Below are 18,352 nucleotides of genomic sequence, written 5' to 3' on the forward strand. Positions count from 1 at the left end.
AAGATAAAATTAATTAAATATCTACACGTTTCTGAAAATATATAATAATTCTCAAATAAATCTAACTAAAAGACATTCGTATTAAAATAATTTTTAAGATTAATTTTTTATTTTTAAAGAACCGCGAAGGGGATGCAGGATAAATTTAAGGAGAATACAGAAATAGAAAGTAGGTAATAGAATGCATCCCTTTTGCAAAAAATAAAATAAAATAAACCGGATGCTCGTGAAAGCAGAGACAATGGCTAATCGGGGCGGTGGCAATCTTCCGTTTTAAAAAGGGGTGAAATTCCGCGTCGTGAGCATTGTCGGCTTAATGATTGAGTGGAGACATGACAGGTGAAACCGAATACACACGCATGCACGCACACAACGCGGAGGAATTGCACCGGGCGTGAGTTCTCCGCGGGTCCCCGTTGTACACCCATCGCAGCCAGACAAGCGTGAGCCCGAATTGTGGGACCCGATGGGCGTCTGCTCCCAAAAGGACCTTTGACGTTGACGATACCTCTTTCATACTGGCGAGCTGATCTTTATACAGTCCGTTGGCGATCGGCGCCACCCACATCTTACGGAACTATTAGATAGAATTTTGCAATTCGATATCTTTAGGCGAGGGTTAGTGCACGGATTTCAAGGTGAAATGATTGAAAGAAGCTTAAAAGGCTGGTTAGTGTACGTTCCGAACCGCCAATTTCAATCGCGAGGGCGAGATTCTTAACGAATTTGAAGACAGACCGATAGGCTTTAGAAAATTATCAATGTCTCCGCTGTAAGTAAGTAAGCGAGTAGTATATAAGCAGGTCTAATATCAAATTATACTTTCCCTTCCGTGTCCGTGTTCTATATTTGATACTCTGATAACGACGCATGGAAATTTTAATGATTTTCCAGATGGCTCGGTTTTATTGTTGCCGTAATTACTATCTTCATTACAGATTTATCTTTCACAAATGCAATTGGCCTAGATTATTCAATTATTTTTATTACTTATTTATACGTATTGTGCTACTTGTAATGGCGAATGAACATAGCAAATACGCGAGCACGTAAATTATAAATTATAAAAATTACAAAAAAACGACAAATGTTATCGAAACCGATTATTATAAAAAATGGGTTTTAAAAAAAAATTTTTTTTTTTTATTGACGTCGCTGGCTCTCCCGATAGACGTATTATATCTGGCGTATTTCACGTATTCCTAATGATATCGTTAATTAATGTATTCCAAGAGTTTCCAGCGCGCAGATATACGTAAGAGGGTTTTAAATTGTCTTATTCGCCGGCTGACGCGTAATCCGATTTGTTTCTCGGGCGATCTGATTGCGCGCGACCTTCTTCAACTTTCCTCGCCTAACCCTTGCCGACGTTATCTCCCGGCATCCACCTTCGTTTGAGACTCCATGCGACTTGGGAAAGATTCTTGCCGACTTTTTTTTATTACCGCGCGTATATGCGCGCCGGACGCGCCTCTTCTTGTTTCGCGATCGGTGATTTACGTTCGGACCGCGCTACCGCGGTAATAGTCCATTAATTGATCTCGGATTCCCCACCATGTGCCTCCAGATACGAGGGAGACAGGTTTCGTGAACGCCATCACCGCCGCCGGAGTTACTTATGCGGTTACCAGAGCCTGCACTATGGGTGACCTCGTGGAATGCTCCTGCGATAAGATGACGTTGAAAGGTAAAAGGCTTACTCTCTTTGTTATTTAATCCGCGTATTCGATTTCCCATTAATTCCCCCATCGGAATTTACAGTAATTTATAAGCTTTTAAAAAGCCATTAAAAATAATTTCTCTTTTTAAAACGCGAGAGAAATGTATCTCGCTATTTTATTTCGAGAGAAAATTACGGCGTGATAATTATTTTTGTTGGTTATTTAAAAACGGCCGGGGATTAAGATCGTTCGTAAAGTTACGGGTGCAAGTAATTGACGGGCCGTTGTCGTTCTCTTCGCATTTGTATTTTTGGAGATAGGAGAAAGTAGTAATTTTTACAGGTAACCGACTGGCTAAGTTCGCGCGTACGGTCGAAGCGAAGAAGAGCTTGCCGACGGACGGAGACTGGGAATGGGGAGGTTGCGGCGATAACGTTAACTTTGGCTTTAAAAAATCACGGGAATTCATGGACGCGCCTTATCGTAAAAGAAGTGATATTAAAACGCTGGTAAAGCTCCACAATAATGACGCTGGTCGTCTGGTAAGTTATTATTTTATATTTTTATTTCTAATATTTCAATTTTTTTTATTTTTGTATTTTTTATTTTTTTTTTAATTATCTCATTAATGAAGACGATTAACGGAACCTCCAACGGATATTTCTTTTTCATTGTCGACTGTTGAATAAATCTCGGCTTTAATTTTCGTGCACCATTGTTGGAGTGCAATTTGAAATCGTTAGATTTTTGCTAGAGTGGTGTTAGCACTTAGATTAAATATACATATTACGATTCGACGCGCAACGTGCATACGTCTTTAGGCCGTGCGCAACTTCATGAGGACCGAGTGCAAGTGCCACGGGCTCTCCGGCTCCTGTACGGTGCGCACTTGCTGGCGCAAGATGCCACCGTTTCGGGAAGTTGGAAATCGTCTGAAGGAGTCCTTTGACGGCGCGGCCAAAGTAATTCCCAGCAACGACGGTCACAGCTTCATCACTGAGGGCCCTACGATCAAGCCACCCGGCAGATTCGATCTGATCTACAGCGAGGACTCGCCGGACTTCTGCAGGCCGAATCGGAAGACCGGCTCATTAGGGACGACAGGTCGTCAGTGTAACGCGACTAGTCCTGGGGTCGAGGGCTGTGAGCTCCTCTGCTGCGGCAGGGGTTACGACACCAGAATCGTCAAGGAGAAGGTCAATTGTCAGTGTAGGTTCCGGTGGTGTTGCGAGGTGACGTGTAACACGTGCCTCGTAAAGAAGACTCTCAATACTTGTCGCTAGTGTCGGCGTAAGTGATGAAAACTTGTATCTGTATCTAATTGTGTTGAGAATCGAACTTATGCGATAGTTCGTCCCGCATGTTTTGATTAATTAGAGGAGGCTGATGAGACCGGTGTCGAGACAAACGAGTAAATTTAATTTTTTACGCGTAGGTCAAACGTGTGCCATAACGGTGGGTCAGAAGATTATCGATGCGTAGAGTTTTGAGACTTTTCTATTTTTTTTTTTTTTTTTTTTTTTAGACATTTATTCAAATTTTCCGACGAGAGGTTTAGTTTCGACGGTAGCGTGATTGAAGGATTTCGACTCTTATCCGTTGTTATCACTATCGACTTTTTTTTCGACACGATCGTGATAATGTTTTCTTAATAGCATTTGTAATATATCAGTTCTAGAATATAGTTCGATCGAGTGTATCAATTTTAAAATATGGTCCGACGAATATTCATTGACGAATATTCAGGCGATATGTGATTTACAATTTATCGTGGCCGCGAAGGCCTGGATCGAATCTAGGTTAGCGAGATGAACGTAGAATTTCTGAAGAGGTTTATCGCGCGGCGTCGTATAAACACGAGAAACGGGATCGAGAACGTCAGTAGTGCATGCGCGAGCCAAGTCCGGCGCAAGTCGCGAATACAGTCGAACAGCGATTTCTCGCGTTTCACGAAATAGCTCGTATCTTTGATGAATTTCTACGGATAGTTGATAATTTCAAAGCTGGATAACTCGAACATTGAAAGGAAATTAATATTCAACGGAAAGTCTAGTGACGATCAACGGTGGAAACGTAAGATTGCAGTCGAAGATTTGTATTGTTACAATTAAAACTGGTCTTAAATTCCTGTTGCCTTTTAAACTTTCGTTTTGCGCAATATGAGACTGCTACTTTCCTTTAACTAGCAATAAGGTAATACCGATATAATAATAATTTACGCTAATATTATACAAGTTTTTTTTTTTAATTTAACAAGACATCGTCCCAATAATGAAACGTGTATTATGCAAATTTAGATTTTTTTTTTATTTTTTTTTTATAAGAACATTGTTCTGACAAAGTTTTATAAACTTTCTGCTATATAGAATTTATTCTGCATATAGTTGTTATTACCGTCGCCAACGCTGCGCGAGGCGATCATGTTTTGGGCTTTCCACGTATCTCCAGTAATATATGTTAAGATATACATAAGATACCGCAATGAATTTACGTATTATCATAACGCACCGGTATTCGCATACAGCAATGACGGTGAGTCGCTTTTTCGCTTTAAACTTTTTTTTTCTCCCCCCACTTTTTAAATAAACGCTCATTATCGATTCTCGAGTCATACCTCGTTACAGGGCTTGTTGTGTACCTATATAAGACTGACTCTATTATTTGCAATTTCGCGTAATATGAATTTAGATAAAATTATACTCACGAATCTCATTTGTTATTATTAAGGTTTGTCAATTTATCTGAAATGACGATTTATCTTAGAGTGAAAATATATGAAATAATACTTGAAGCCCCAGTTTGTTCAATCCAGTTTTAAATAAATTATTCCTCTTACGTTGTCGAGATCGCAGGTGAGTAGTTCCATTTCTTTGTGTACATTAATTTCATTGTTTTAATTTGAGACTGAGCATGCCAACAGTCTTTAGTTCTTTTCGTTGTTTGATGTTAGATATCTTCGTTTAGTTTGCTTTCCTCTTTTTCTTATTTTAATGATAAGCCTTATTTGAACAGGATACTTCAAAATTTTTTGTCAAACTTAGAATAAAAAAAAAAAAGAAAAAAAAATAGAAAAAGAGTGCTAAAAGATTAATCTCGAAAGATGTTTGACACGTTCTTGGTCGACGAGGAATTTTTTTATCCCTTCGTGCCCAGAGACGTGATAATAAGGATAAATTAAGGAAACACCGAGAATGAGAAGGCCTCGTATATCAAGGCGTCGTGTAGAACATGGGCTTTTACCTGTAATTCAGGTTTATACACGACAGTCATACGGGCAGTAAAAAGGACTACCGCCATTTTTTGTAAAATAGTTTTACGGCCACCATCACGAGGAATTTCGCGTAACCATAAAGGTTTCCGAAGGCTCGCGCCATATCGCGTGCATTCATCGCCTCTCGGCGATAGCGGAAGCCATAAACTGAAAAAAATTTCTTTACCTTGTTTTATTTATTTTTTTTTTTACATTTCTTTAGTTTCTTGGCGTGACATTTTTTTTTTTTTAATTTATTACTTCAACCTTCTATAGGTAATTTAATAAAATATAGAATTCTTTCAATTGTTATACTTATCCAGCGTGAGAAGAACACGTTGTATATACGAAATAATTAAAAAAGAATAGCTAGGTTTATTTACAGAGTATTTTCTGCATAACATCACGAGCATCCGAGATTACTTGATCAACGGCGATTCACCACCAGCGGTTCCATGCATTCCCACACAAGCCACCCTCCGCCTTCAAAAAAAAAAAAAAGAAAAAAAACCCTCCTTAAAGAAAAGACTCTTAGAGAAGCGAGCTTACACCCTCTAATTTAATACGTGACGCGGCACGGCGCGGCGTGCGAGCGCGTCCGGGTAAAAGTCTCTTAATAGAGAGGTCGACCTCTCGGAGGTACGAAAGTGGTGAGGCGCAATTAGCCCCACCAAGAGGGACTGTCTGGGCTCGATTAGCCCATGGCCAGGAGATTGGTCTGCCGCGGGATGACTGGGTGGTCCAGGCGGGGTAATTTTCGGCTGCCGTCGACGTTCCCCTTCGGGGGAAAAATGGCCCCTCGAAATTGGCCCCGGAGTTACCGTGCGCCGTCGATCCACGACGCCATTTTTAGAATCTCTCCACCTTATCCCTCCTTCCGTCCCCCTCTTTCCATATTTCTGCCATATCCTCGCCTCCCCGGGGGCCGACAACGGAGAGACGCTCTCCCGGGAGAGGAGAGGCTTCTCGGTAATTCAATTTTGGGAAAAAAACGCGCTACACCGGTTATTACGCGCTGATGAAAACATTGGATCATCAGGAACGGTGTGAGAATGCGGTTTCAGTCTTGGCTTTACCGTCGGCCATCCCGTCGGAGTCCGCGGACAAAATGAAATGATATAATTTTAAATTAATTTATTAACATTTTTATTTATTTTTATATATATATATATATATTTTTTTTTTTCCTTTACGTTAAAGTTACCGCTTTTTAATTAAAATCGTGGTACTTTCGAAATCGCACGAGTCAAAGTCCGAATTAATTAAGTCTAATTTAATAATTTATTACTCCTTTATTATCGCTTTACCTCACGTGGGCAGAACGTATTTATATTAAAATTATAATCCTCGAACGACGCGGGTCCGAAGTCGCGTAAAAAGTGCGGAGGATGTCAAATGTACACGCGGGAATCTGCGCTCGCGGGTTTTACGTACGACGGGAACTCTCCCACGGCTTACGACTGTCCAGCTCTGTTCCCGGAACGATTAGGCGCGGAACAATGGTGTCCGCGGAACGCACGTGGTCGTGACGCGCGACAAAACCGCAAAATGCGACCGTGATTAATCGTCCCCGGCCGCCCTCTTCGGCCGCGCAAGAACCACGTCGTACTACGGGAACGCGCCGTGACTCTATTTTCTTCTCTTCGGGGGCCTCATGCCACGCTCGCGCAACCCTTCCCGCGAGCCGCGCGCTTAATGCGCGAGCACTCGCCCGTTCCACGTCTCGTGGAAGCCGATGATAAATTTCCACGACAACGAGCGTCCCCTTTGTACCCTTCCTCACGCGCTGCTCGGCTAGGTGCAGCAACCTCCGTTGCATTTTTCGCCCGTGCGCTGAATGTGACGGGAAAAGCACGCGCCGGATACCCGCGACGCGAAGCCGACATACGGGTATTATGTATTTGGAATAATGTCCCTGCTTACGATAGACACAGATATATTTACATATCTTTTTAATTTGAAATCTGACGCCTTATGGTATTAAAATATAATTTTATTTCGTATGCGTTTAAATAAAATTTTTGAATTAAAAAATTGATATCTTTGAAGAATTTTTATATAAAAAATCCGCGGGGCTGAATTTAAACTAAAAAAATGCGTGCGTATCGCGCGACATTCCCGCGATCGATTAAGTGTTTGCGTGCTCGCTTGTAGCAAACAAAATGCACTCGTGGAGAACGAGGGTCCGATAAGAATACCGTCGAGCATGTACCGTCGCGACACAGCAAATGACCATCAGCCTCGGGGACTAATATACCCGAGCCGAAGCGTTCATCGCGAACTTACACGCGCACACTTTACGCACACGTCCGCGAACGTATCGAATTGGACGTTGTACGCGAGATTACACGTGCAAGTCGCAAGCTGCAAGTGTACGGGGGCAAAGATACCGAGGCGCCGGAGGTGGTCGTCAGCCGTTTCGAGCCGGGCGCGCTGCTCCGACGCCAATATTAATTAAACGATCCCATAAGCGCCTAACAAACTGGCCGTACGTTAGGCGGTTTATTGGGGTCCCCGAGCGGGACGTTAAAATGTTCCAATCTTAATTAGGTAGGTGTTTACAGGAGGATAATTCCACGGGCCTTAAGCCGCTGCACCGTTTCCACCGGGCGCGGGCCACCGGGCACGACGGCGCGCGGGGCCCTCTCTCGCGACCGGGTCCTCGCGGTCCCCCTTGCGAGTCCACTTCTCCTCCGTTTCTACCGCGTCCGTCGGTTCCACTCCGATACGACATTACGGTGTCCTTCTGTTGCGCCTCTTCGTTTTTGCACTCCCCGGGGATGATCTCCCGATGTCCGTCTCGCCGCCTCTTGCCTCTCGCTCCCTCTCGCTTCTTCGCCGGAGAGTGCCAGAAGCACACCTCGAAGGACGCGGAATACCGATTATGGTGGCGGAGGAGGTCATTGAAATCTTTATGGTTTCTTCAGCTTCTCGGAATTTCGACGCCACCGATTTACACTGGTCTTGCGTAATTATCTACCGGTATTTTTTTCCTCCCTTCCCTCCTCCCCCTCCTCCTCCCTTGTGCTGCTCTTCTCTATCTTCGGGCGAATCAGCGAGGGAGAGAGAGACGAAGTGACGCGGCGAGAGAGAAGCCGCGGCGATTCGACGGGGAGTAATTTTCGTTTACTGGTACGGGACGATAAGATTTTTCGGCGAAGAGGACTTGCAAATTAAGCGGCAACGTACGCATTTCTTTACGTCACAGTAATTGAAGGAGGAAACGTATAGCTTGATCTGATAGTCTTGAAATACGAGATAGCCAGCAATCCGGATAAATGGATTTTGCTCGGTCGAACGTCGTGCGGTTCGAAGATCTTGCATCGAGTCGGTTAATCAATGCCCTGGAATAATACGAATTATTAAAAAAAAAAAAAATAAAATAAAAACATTTGTTAACAAAATCTGACGTTCCAGCGAAAAGCTCGCGGTATACGAGAATTTCAAATTCCGCTATGCAGCTACGCCAGGCCGCGGTGCGCTGCGTAAACAGCAATTTGCGCTCGTTAGAGTAGCATTTAGGAGCACTTAGCGCTTCCTCTGGGCGACCTTCCGCGTTCTCCGGACAGATTAGGCTAATTCTCGTGTTAGAACGATGCACCCGCAACCGCGGAAGAGCTAGGCATGATAGAGCGGAATGATAATGCGCGTCATCAATCTTCGAAGGTTTTTGATTCGTGAAAACAGAATTTTATCTCACGTCTATTTAAACGCAAAGTTCTAACCTTTTTTTTTCTTTTTTTTTAAAGATTTGTAATGTTTCGCTTACCCGAGATCTCTGTTTTATTCGGAGGGTCTCGGATGGACCGAGATCGAACGCACCGCTTCCACACTTCATCCGAGAATCGTTAATTAGGGCTCTCAATATTCGTGAAGCATGCGGCTGTATATAAAAGTCGAGCGTAAGCTTTTGTGACGAGATTGCGTCTTTTGAGTGCCTGGGCCTCTTAATGCGGAGCCACCTTCGTGTAGGTAATTAGCGAGATTTCGGGACAGTCGTGAACCTGTCGAAAATGACATACGCAAAACTGTCGGAGACGTGATTGGGGGATCCCCCAATTTAACAAAGTCTTTTACGTTACGAGCGGCACACCTTTGAGACACCGCGTGCACCGAACGCATAGCATACCGTTGCGCTAGAGAGTGGATTATGGGAACTTACCGATTTTTTGCCCGCTCGTTGTTAAGCTCTTACACGGTTTGTTTAATAGCTCTAGTTGTTTTATAAAAATCGCCTGTCATTATCTTTAGACTTCACCGTCTGCGTTATAAATAAATTAATATACAATTTTAATTTTTTTTTACATCGGCCGTGAATAATTTTTAAACGCACAGCGTTAAATATCTCCGTGCATTTTAAAATAAGGTTCATTAAATGCATCTCGAAAATTTGTATTTTAATAATCTAAAAAACGATTACGTATAATTTTATTTAAGTAAACTTCAACCAACATTTTTTTTTCTTTTTTTTTTATTTTAATTGATAATTACAAAAGTTTAATTTTTCTGATAAATTCCTCCTGATTTGTTTAATCGCTCGAGAATTGTTTTGAAAGACTTTGTTCATCGTACGGTCTTTGAGACACCGCGCGAGATGCTCGTAAGGGGTGTTTAAAAAAGAAGCGACCCGAGAGAGAGCGAGTCGAGTCGGCACGACGCGTCTCCGACGCGTACACGAGGCAGGACGATAAATATCTTTATGCGCTGCACGTTGCAAGCGCGCACGACATTGTGGGCAATGGTCGTAAACCGACATGTTCGTGCCCCCCTCGCCCTCGTGTCGCGCCTCCCTTGACCCTTCTCGTGTACCCGATGCCAGATTATACGCGCTGGACCGCGGCACCGACAACTTCATCCGCAGGGCGCCTCTGATTTATCCTTATTAATAAAACTTTAAAGTCCTGTTAACATGTGCCGGAATGGGAGGGAATAGGGACGGGGCTGCCCGAGGAAATGCATAACAGGGTGAGAACGTAGGCGGAGAGAATTCGTCATGACAGCGAAACTATTGCTGCGTTCGATAACGTCGATGCTCGTACTTGAAAAATCGTGAATCTTACAGTAAAAAAAAAAAAAAATTAAAAAGAAAAAGAGCGAAAAGGCTGCAAATAAAATAAAATAAAAATTACAAATTTAATATATTACATTTCAGCGTGTTTTCTGCGCGCTAACAGCTTTATCTCTACATTTATTCTAGAGTTTACGATAAATTCGTTGTTGTGACAGTATACGAGACTTTATTCTGCCTTGTAATAATCTTTTATCCGACACCGGGCGTGTTTTTTAAACGTGCTAAGTAGAATGTAAACGCGAGAGGAAGAAACGTCGTAATTGCGAGACAATATCGAGTCTTCGATCGCGTGGGCTCAGGGTTTCTCGATTCGGTTCGTATTACGACCACACATCGACTCGCAGCGGGGTGCATCGCGCGCGACCGCCGAGGGATGCGCCGTGGTGAGGGAAGCGCGGGTGAGCGAGACGCACCTATCCACGAGGTATCAGGCATTATTAAAAGTGCATAAAGCCCGCGAGGTAAAACGCGAGTTATGGCCCGGCTTGGCTGTGAATTAAGGATGGGTGACGACAGAACGATGCGAATACGAGATAAAGGGAGATATCGTGGCCTCTAGGCCTCGCGCGTCTTCTCTCTCTTTTTTTTTAATATAAATGTAAATTAAATATATAAAAACTAATCGAGGAAATATAAATTAGATTGCGGCCGTATAAGAATTTCGGAAGTACCGTATCGGAAATTTGAAGAGATGTAATCCGATGTTATCTCAATCGCGACATTTTTTTTTTGTTTTTTTTTTTTAAAGAACAGAATGAGTCGATACATTTGCTGCGACGTTCGCGCGACGTTTTCTAACGCGGGTATGACCAGTCGACAGTAACGAGAGCATAGTTGGCGTCCTTGCGTGGGACATCCGAAAGATGCCAGGCCCTAATGAAGCCGTTTTGGTGAACGGGCCCACCGTCCCGCCGGTGGCTGAGGGGGAGAGATCAATTCCTTATCGACAAGACTCGATCTGAGATCGGCGTTTAGGCTCGCGATTGGCTATCGATTCTCGAGAACTTCGCCTTGGAACTCGAACGTAATTCACGATCCCCCGTCGTCTCTTATTCTTTCCCTCTCTTTCCCATCTCAGATCGCCCGATCGCATTTGGTCGTCTCTCGATTGAGACGCCCGTCGGAGTTGACTGTGCACCCCCGCGGACGACGATCAACGGGCCTGATAGCGGCTCTCTCGTCATTAACCATTTACTAATCTCGATGTCTCCACGTCATGACGATGCAGGACAATAGTGGCGGATAGTAACTGACATTGATACGAGAATAATTACAATGAATACTTCTATATGAGACAAACACGCGCGTACAATGCCGATGTCAATCCTTTCGAGTTTCTTTTTTTTTTTTTAATTTTTAATATTTCTCTATATATATTGCTGTCGGCTTTACATAATCTTTTTGTGAAGTAGATTTTTACCATGTCGCAATATTATAAATTTACAAGCAATAACGATATATTTGAGTTTAAGCCTCTAGTGAACGTCTCGTAGAAGCTATCGGTTCGATGTGACGGGAACGGACAACGACTGTCTTAAGCGACGGCTCAATCTCGCGGAATGCGATATTAATTAGCCCCTTCATCCCGTCCCTTAAACGGTTTGTTTCACGAGGGCCGGGCAGGGAGAAGACGCGGCATGTCTTGCACTTGTCCCGTCGTTCTCTCGCTCATGTCGCGCGTCCACCCACGACGGCCGCGATATGGATGCTGGGCATTTAGCCGGCGGTGCGCAGGAAGGCCCTGAATCATCGCGCTCCTACGGAATGGTCGCGTCGCCATTACACACGTGGACAGTAACATAATGTAACATACGCACGCGCTCACGCAGTCCGACCACCACCCACGTGGCGGGACGATCTCGCAGCCGTGGCTTCGTGGAGGAAAGTCGATCGGGAAGCGGATCGTAAATCTCACACGGCGACTTATTACGACACGTTAATTAATGAACATCTGGCAACAAACTGTCATCTTCGTACCCGGTTTATTGAACGCACGCGATGCAATTTATTTCTTCGTTCGGATCGGTATTGCGAGAATACGCAATTTTTTTTTTCTTTTTTTGTTTTATTATTTAATCAAATTGTTAATATGTAAGGTTGCGTAAGTGATTTATTATTTCAGTTTGAAACTAAATCGCATGGTAAATCTTTACTGTTATTTTAAATTGTATAAAACTGGAGTTAAATTCCGCAGCTGTTTGCCGTCGTAAAGTCTCGTTGAAAAATTCTTTGAGAGATTAAGAGACTTTTATATAGACGTACATAACTTTCGGTCGGAAGAAAACGAAAGCGGAAGAAGTCTTCGGTGCGGCGAGCAAAGTATTTATCCGTAATTGTCGCTAATTAACCGCCGATAGTATACCGCGATGATGTACGATACAATGCTAGTAACTCGTGATATTTCTTTAAGGATTCGACGAGTAGATTATTTATAGCTGGATCGATCGGGTCGAGTCTTGGAATCTCAGTATATTTATTGCGGAGTATCGATGTACGTATCGATGGAGCCTATGGTTTAAGGATCAAGATGTTAGTCCGGTAACGAATCGGTTGGCATGTTTCATTAATTACGGGAATAAGAAATCATCGCGTGGTTTAATCTTCGAGATGATTATCGTATAGTTTAAGGAAATGAGAAATAAGCCTAGCCGCGCATTTTCATTGCCCGCGATTTATCTGCGAACATATGCGAAAGCCCATCTTCGAACGTGAGGCCTTCGTTTAATTTTTAACAATAATTCACCATCTTTTATTTGCGTATGTAATTACAAAGTGCAAAAGTCGGGGAATATCTTACGTTTTAAGATTTAGATTTCAAAAGTATCGCCGTATCGTTTGTCGATTAACAAGTTGACGAATAATTATAACACACACGTAAGGGAAGAAACTATATTTAATTATATTTTATCGCTTTTAATAAATCGCGAATTAGAAACTTATGCAATTTGAAGACTTCCTTTTCTCGTTCTGCCGTTCTTCTTCCCGTTTGCGGAATGCTCGCATCATCGAACACAATGACGTGTCGTCGATGCGTGCTAAGTGAGCGGTTAGTTAGCCGCGGCAATTAGCATCAGTGTCGCCGGTCGACGGATGCTGTTGCTCCTGTCGTTGCTGTCGCCATCACTTGACGCTTCTCAATCGAGCGCGCGCGACACGCTCAGCTGCCCGGAAAAACGGCTTTAAAGGCTACTAAACTGCGCGTCAATAACCGATCTCTCTTCGCATTGTACGCTAAAACTACCCGTGACCGAATCGTCGAATCGAGGAAAGATTGATCGAGCCATTTCTCGCGACTCTGCGAAACCCTGCGCCGCAGATCGAAGATCGCAATCAAGCGAACAATAAACGCTGACGTTTAAGACTTATATTCGAGTGTAAGTTTTCTGCGAGATAATTTAATGCTGACTTAATCATAAAAAAAAAAAAGGGGGGGCTATCTTCTAATTAGCGATTGTATCAGAATACACTTTCCGATCCGTTTAGCTCCGTCGAATTAGCTTACAGCGGATCCCATCCTATTAGCATGGGAATTACAATTCATCGTTCGTAAATTTTTCTCACTGCGATTCCAATACTGTGAATTCATTTGCGTTCACGCCCTCGTCTCGCCGCCCGCCCTTCGTCAGACGCGAAACGATTCGAGATCCCGGAGGGCTAGGACTATCGTGGGGGTAAGGACCGACCGGGTCCGCCGTGAGGCCGGAACGGAGGCGAGGAAAAAATCCCTTGTGGTCGCAAAACAAAATGTCACGTAATTATCGCAGTAGGTGTTCCATCGCGGCCCCCTTCCGTCCTCGGTGCTCCCCCTCTCGCCGGGATAACCTTCCGTAAGACCCCGGCGCGGAGCAAAAAGCGCAGCGAAAAACCACCAGGAGGATCGTAAAACGGGCCCGTTTATGAGCACCAACGCGCCCGAGAGGAGAAGAGGGCGTTTCCACCGGCTGCTATAATAAACATTCCCTATCGGTCGGCTAGAGGCGCAAAGGAAGCACCTGCGGTTTCTCGACGCGGCGGTTTTCTCATCGATACACGTCGCTCGCTCCCTTTCGCCGCCGAATACTACCTGAAATTTTACGGTTAATTACCGTGCGATGCAAACAAAATAAATTCTTCTTAATTTTAATATTAAAGGAGCGGTTGTCAATTAGAACTGGCGACGCCACGCTTTTATCCGTTAAATTCTAAGAGGCCGCGAAGGTGAAAGTAATACCGGATTTATCGCCGACACAGTTCCCCGACGTATTTCAACAGCATAAAGTTATTTTTATAATTAAAACGAGTGCACGAGGCAATTGCTTACGCGCCAGGAGGATTAAAGTAGGTTTATCAGATTAATCGCCGAACGTATTTCGAACCCGCGTGCTCGCGTCGCGTGCGCGATGCCGCCGTGCAGATGGAAATGAGGGAAAAAACAACAGGAGGAACAGCAACGGCAAAAAAAAAAAAAGAAAAAAAGAAAAGAGAAAAAGAACAAAAAAGATGAATAAAGGGGTGAGGAGTGAGGGAGGGAAGAAGAATGGTGAACGAGGAGAGCGAAAGGGGCCGGGTGGCGAGCTCTAACGTTCGGACACCGTTAAATTATCGTTATTGATTCGTAATTATCGGGAAATAACTCAATAAAGGGCCTGTGGATTATGGTGCGGGCCATCAATAAAATATCAATTTCGATAATGGCCGCCGGCCCCGGAGGATCACGCGAGACCGCGCGCGAAGGGCGGAGGAGGGGGAGGGGGATGGGAAGGGTGCAGGGGAGAGGACCGTAGGGCGATTTTGACGCCTCTCTTTCGCGGCGGCCTTGCCGCGTAATTACGAGCCTCGCGGAACACGGCGGTGGGTCCGGCCGGGCCCTTAAGCTTCGTCCTGTCTCTCGCTTCTTCTTCTCACCTACCTTTTCCCTCTCTTCCCGCTGTCTTCTTCTTGTTTCTCGTGCCTCGCATCTCCCTCCGTTATCAATACGTATAGACGCGCGCGCTGTCGCTCATTTAGCCGATATTCTCGGCGACTAATACGAGGATTATCAAAGGGAGGCTGTGAAAGAATTAGTACTCGATACTAAATCAAATGTCAGAATTGTTCTCAATTATTGTACTTGGCTGTAATTAATTTTTTCTTCGTTTTTCGAAATGTCGAGAGTACACACTCGGCAGATTAGACGGATGCGTATCGCAGTTGAATATTTGTTGCCTTTGAAGGTAGGCGATTACAAACTAATGCCCGAGAGAGACCGGGGCCATCGGGTAATGATAATCAATACCGTATTGCAAAGGCATGATTACGCGCGTTGCTTGTTACGTATCGATGTATCTAATTGCGCGCGTCCAGCTCGCGGGACGATTGCGACGCTCGCCGCAGAAGTGATGCTGCGAAACGCGGGGCCGCTCATTAGGGATAAATCGACGCCGCGCACAGGCGCGCGTAAACGTGATAATAATAATCGCGAATAGACTGCCGTTACCCCCCCGGTTACTTATCTCCGTGTTCGCTGCACTTGTTCATTCGATAGTACCGGAGTGCCTCGGCGCTATCCAAGGACGTCGAGGCTGCGAGGCAACCGCGATAAGACTTTAGGATTTACAAAATGATATCTTATTTCACACAAACTGGCATCTAAATTATTGAGTCTATGTTTCCGGTGAAATCGACCGGCGAATCAATTTTTTTTTTTCTTTTTTTTTTTAAAGGCCTCGCCTGGCTTTCCGTTCGAACGATCGACGGGGCGATCCCGTAACAAAAATCTCAAACACCGAGGGCGTTAGCCCGCGCGTATATAAATTACTGGTATAATCTCTGGCCCAAAGCGTAAGGAGAGAGAGCGAGGAGAAACGCGCGGTCGGAGGAAGAGAGGAAAGGGAAATGGAATGATAGAGGAGCGAGGAACCAGCAACGGCGATATGGGTGTTCCTACGAGCCGATGGCTTCCTGGAGAGAGAGTTGCCACTCATGCCGCGTAATGCAGCCGTGCGCCGTAATTTTTCGTAGCCCCGCGACGCTGAATCCCCCGTCCTCTAATGCACGACAGTTGCGGCGTGCCACCTGTTGGAACGCTCGCCGGCGATGGAACTGTTCGTCGATACGGCTAAGTGTTATCGCGGTTCGCAATCTGTCGAAACGCGTGAAAATTCACCGCGAGAAGAGCGTCGACCGTATCGTAAAATAAAAATAACGATTCGCGTAACGTGAGGGGTATTCAAAGGGATCGTCTAATGTCGTTGCTTGCCCGGCGAACTTTTTAAAAATTAAATGCGACAGCAATATTTTACACGCTGCCGTCGGTGGGGCTGCAGATTATTAAAACAAACCGGCAGAAGCGACAATTATGCATTTCACATTTTAAATGATAATCGACGGTAACCAAAGGGAATTAAGTTTTTGCGCGATTAATATATACTTTCTCGAATTTAATCGGCTGAATTGCGCGACACTTTGTTCTCGCGTTAAATCGATCGTCAAGTCTCGATGTTCAAAGGCGCTCACCGATAAAGCAAATACCGCGACGCGCGGCGAATCGGTAATCCCTCGTGAGAGAAACGACGTGCTCGAAAATCGTGAAGAAAAAGCCGGGTATCGGCGAATCACGACGTAGCCCACCATCGGCGGCGGTAACCGCGTCTTTGTTTTGACGCCTCCGATAGATTCTGCTCGACTGAACGCGAGACATTTCCAATATCGTAAAACCATTAATTATCATCCTGGTCCTGGTGTCGGTGTATCGGATCCGTCGGATCCTTCCGCCCCCGGCTACTTAGGTGGCCGACGGCGCCTGGGTGATGTATTTCAGTGTTTTTGTCCGACATTAATAACGACGTTGCTCCACTCTCTTCGGCATTTTAAATAAAGGGACACGTCGTTTCCACCATATACGTATATATATATATATATATATTTTTTTCTTTTTTTTTCTTTTCTTTTTCTTTTTTTTTTTTTTTGATGGCTTGTTCCTCTTTTCCCCTTAACTTCGCGGGCAGCGACGCTGGGTCTGGTGACCGTTATAATTTCGGAGGGACTAATTTTCGAAGCCGAAGTCGCGCGAAAATCAATCCCGAGTCACTCATTACGTGTAATTGCTGCCAGAGGGGCTCGCTAATAAAATCATGTCGAACGATGTAATTTCTAAAAGACATAATTCGTAGGCTAATAAAAGTCGGTAATTATGCTATCAAAGGAAAGATAATGGTGAGATTTTATATCGACGCTGTGATTATATACCTAAGTCTCAACGAGTATCGCGTCGGGGTATAATTTCGAAAGGATAAATTCGATTTTTAATAATGTGCATTTCAATAAGCATACACAATCATTTTCTCTTACGAACTGAAGAGCAACGTTGAGGCTCTTATTTCAGGGACATGTGCACGTTTATTAACACGCCGTATATCATTACAATTTTCTTATCGCGGTTACATTTTTTTAAATATTTTTTTATGCATTGAGAATTATCTGCGACGTAAAACTCAGTGCAGCGATATCAGTTTCAATCGCGGCCACGCGGTTCGCGCTCCCGTTTTCGGTTCTGAGAATCGACGCGAAATCCGAACAAGTGTCACGGGCAGCCGCGAGAAAAGAAGTTCAGAAAAAGGCAAGTCAGCCGAGCGGAGAACAGAGCAGAACACTGTGTGTGTTTTTCGAATTAAAGGGAGGCCAATTGTTGATTTTCCCGGGCGGTGCCTCAGTGATTCGTTACGCCACTCACGGCGTCATCTACGCTTCTCGATCTTACGAAAGGGAACACGGCCACTGGACACGTATTACGCGCTTCGATCCTCTTCTTCCTCGCCTTCTTCCTCGCCCTTGTCCCTCCTCCCCTCCCCCGCTCGCACGTCGCCGATATCCACGCCGTCGCGACTTTCTGTCTCTATCTCCAGAATTAAGTCATTCATCGTGCGCCGAGCCAGAAAAAAGTAATGAAACCTCTCGTAGAATCCATGAACGTGTATCGCCTCTGGGACCCGTGGCGAACGCGATACGTAAATCTACCCGGTGGTGGTCAGGGGGGATTATCCACGGAATCACGTCCAGGGTGGTCCGTTGCGCTCGCCGGGTTTTTTTTTTTTTTCTTTTTTTTTTAATGACTTTACTTACTCGTTGCTGACTGTTACGGATGAAAGAGCAAGGATAACGTTGGATTTCTTACAAAGTCAGATTGTCACCTCTTTAGAACCGCCTTTGTGAAACGCGAAATACCATCTTCTTCTCACGTAGCGGCCGGCTGATTGGAGTTATCGAGCTTGTTAGAAAATGTGAGCAGCCTCTTTCGTAAAATAGTACTTTGCGTTTAAATATTAATATTTATCTTTAAACAGATAGAAGTAAACGCGCGGATAAAAAAAAGTGCGGTCCACTTTTCGCGGCGCGACATTTAATTATAGTTAT

General features: G+C 44.5%; 1 protein-coding gene across 1 annotated transcript in view; it reads left to right on the top strand.

Moving 5' to 3' along the window:
* Positions 1 to 4,239, top strand: part of LOC139108747 (protein Wnt-6) — a 29,473-nt gene extending 25,234 nt beyond the window's left edge. The window contains exons 3-5 of the mRNA XM_070667277.1: positions 1,568 to 1,687; positions 2,004 to 2,203; positions 2,483 to 4,239. Coding sequence (XP_070523378.1) covers positions 1,568 to 1,687; positions 2,004 to 2,203; positions 2,483 to 2,944 — 782 coding nt within the window. The 3' untranslated portion in view covers positions 2,945 to 4,239. The remainder of the gene's footprint in view (positions 1 to 1,567; positions 1,688 to 2,003; positions 2,204 to 2,482) is intronic.
* The last annotated feature ends 14,113 nt before the right edge of the window (positions 4,240 to 18,352 follow it).

Source organism: Cardiocondyla obscurior, linkage group LG16 (genome assembly GCF_019399895.1).
Source record: "Cardiocondyla obscurior isolate alpha-2009 linkage group LG16, Cobs3.1, whole genome shotgun sequence".
NCBI classification, from domain to species: domain Eukaryota; kingdom Metazoa; phylum Arthropoda; class Insecta; order Hymenoptera; family Formicidae; genus Cardiocondyla; species Cardiocondyla obscurior.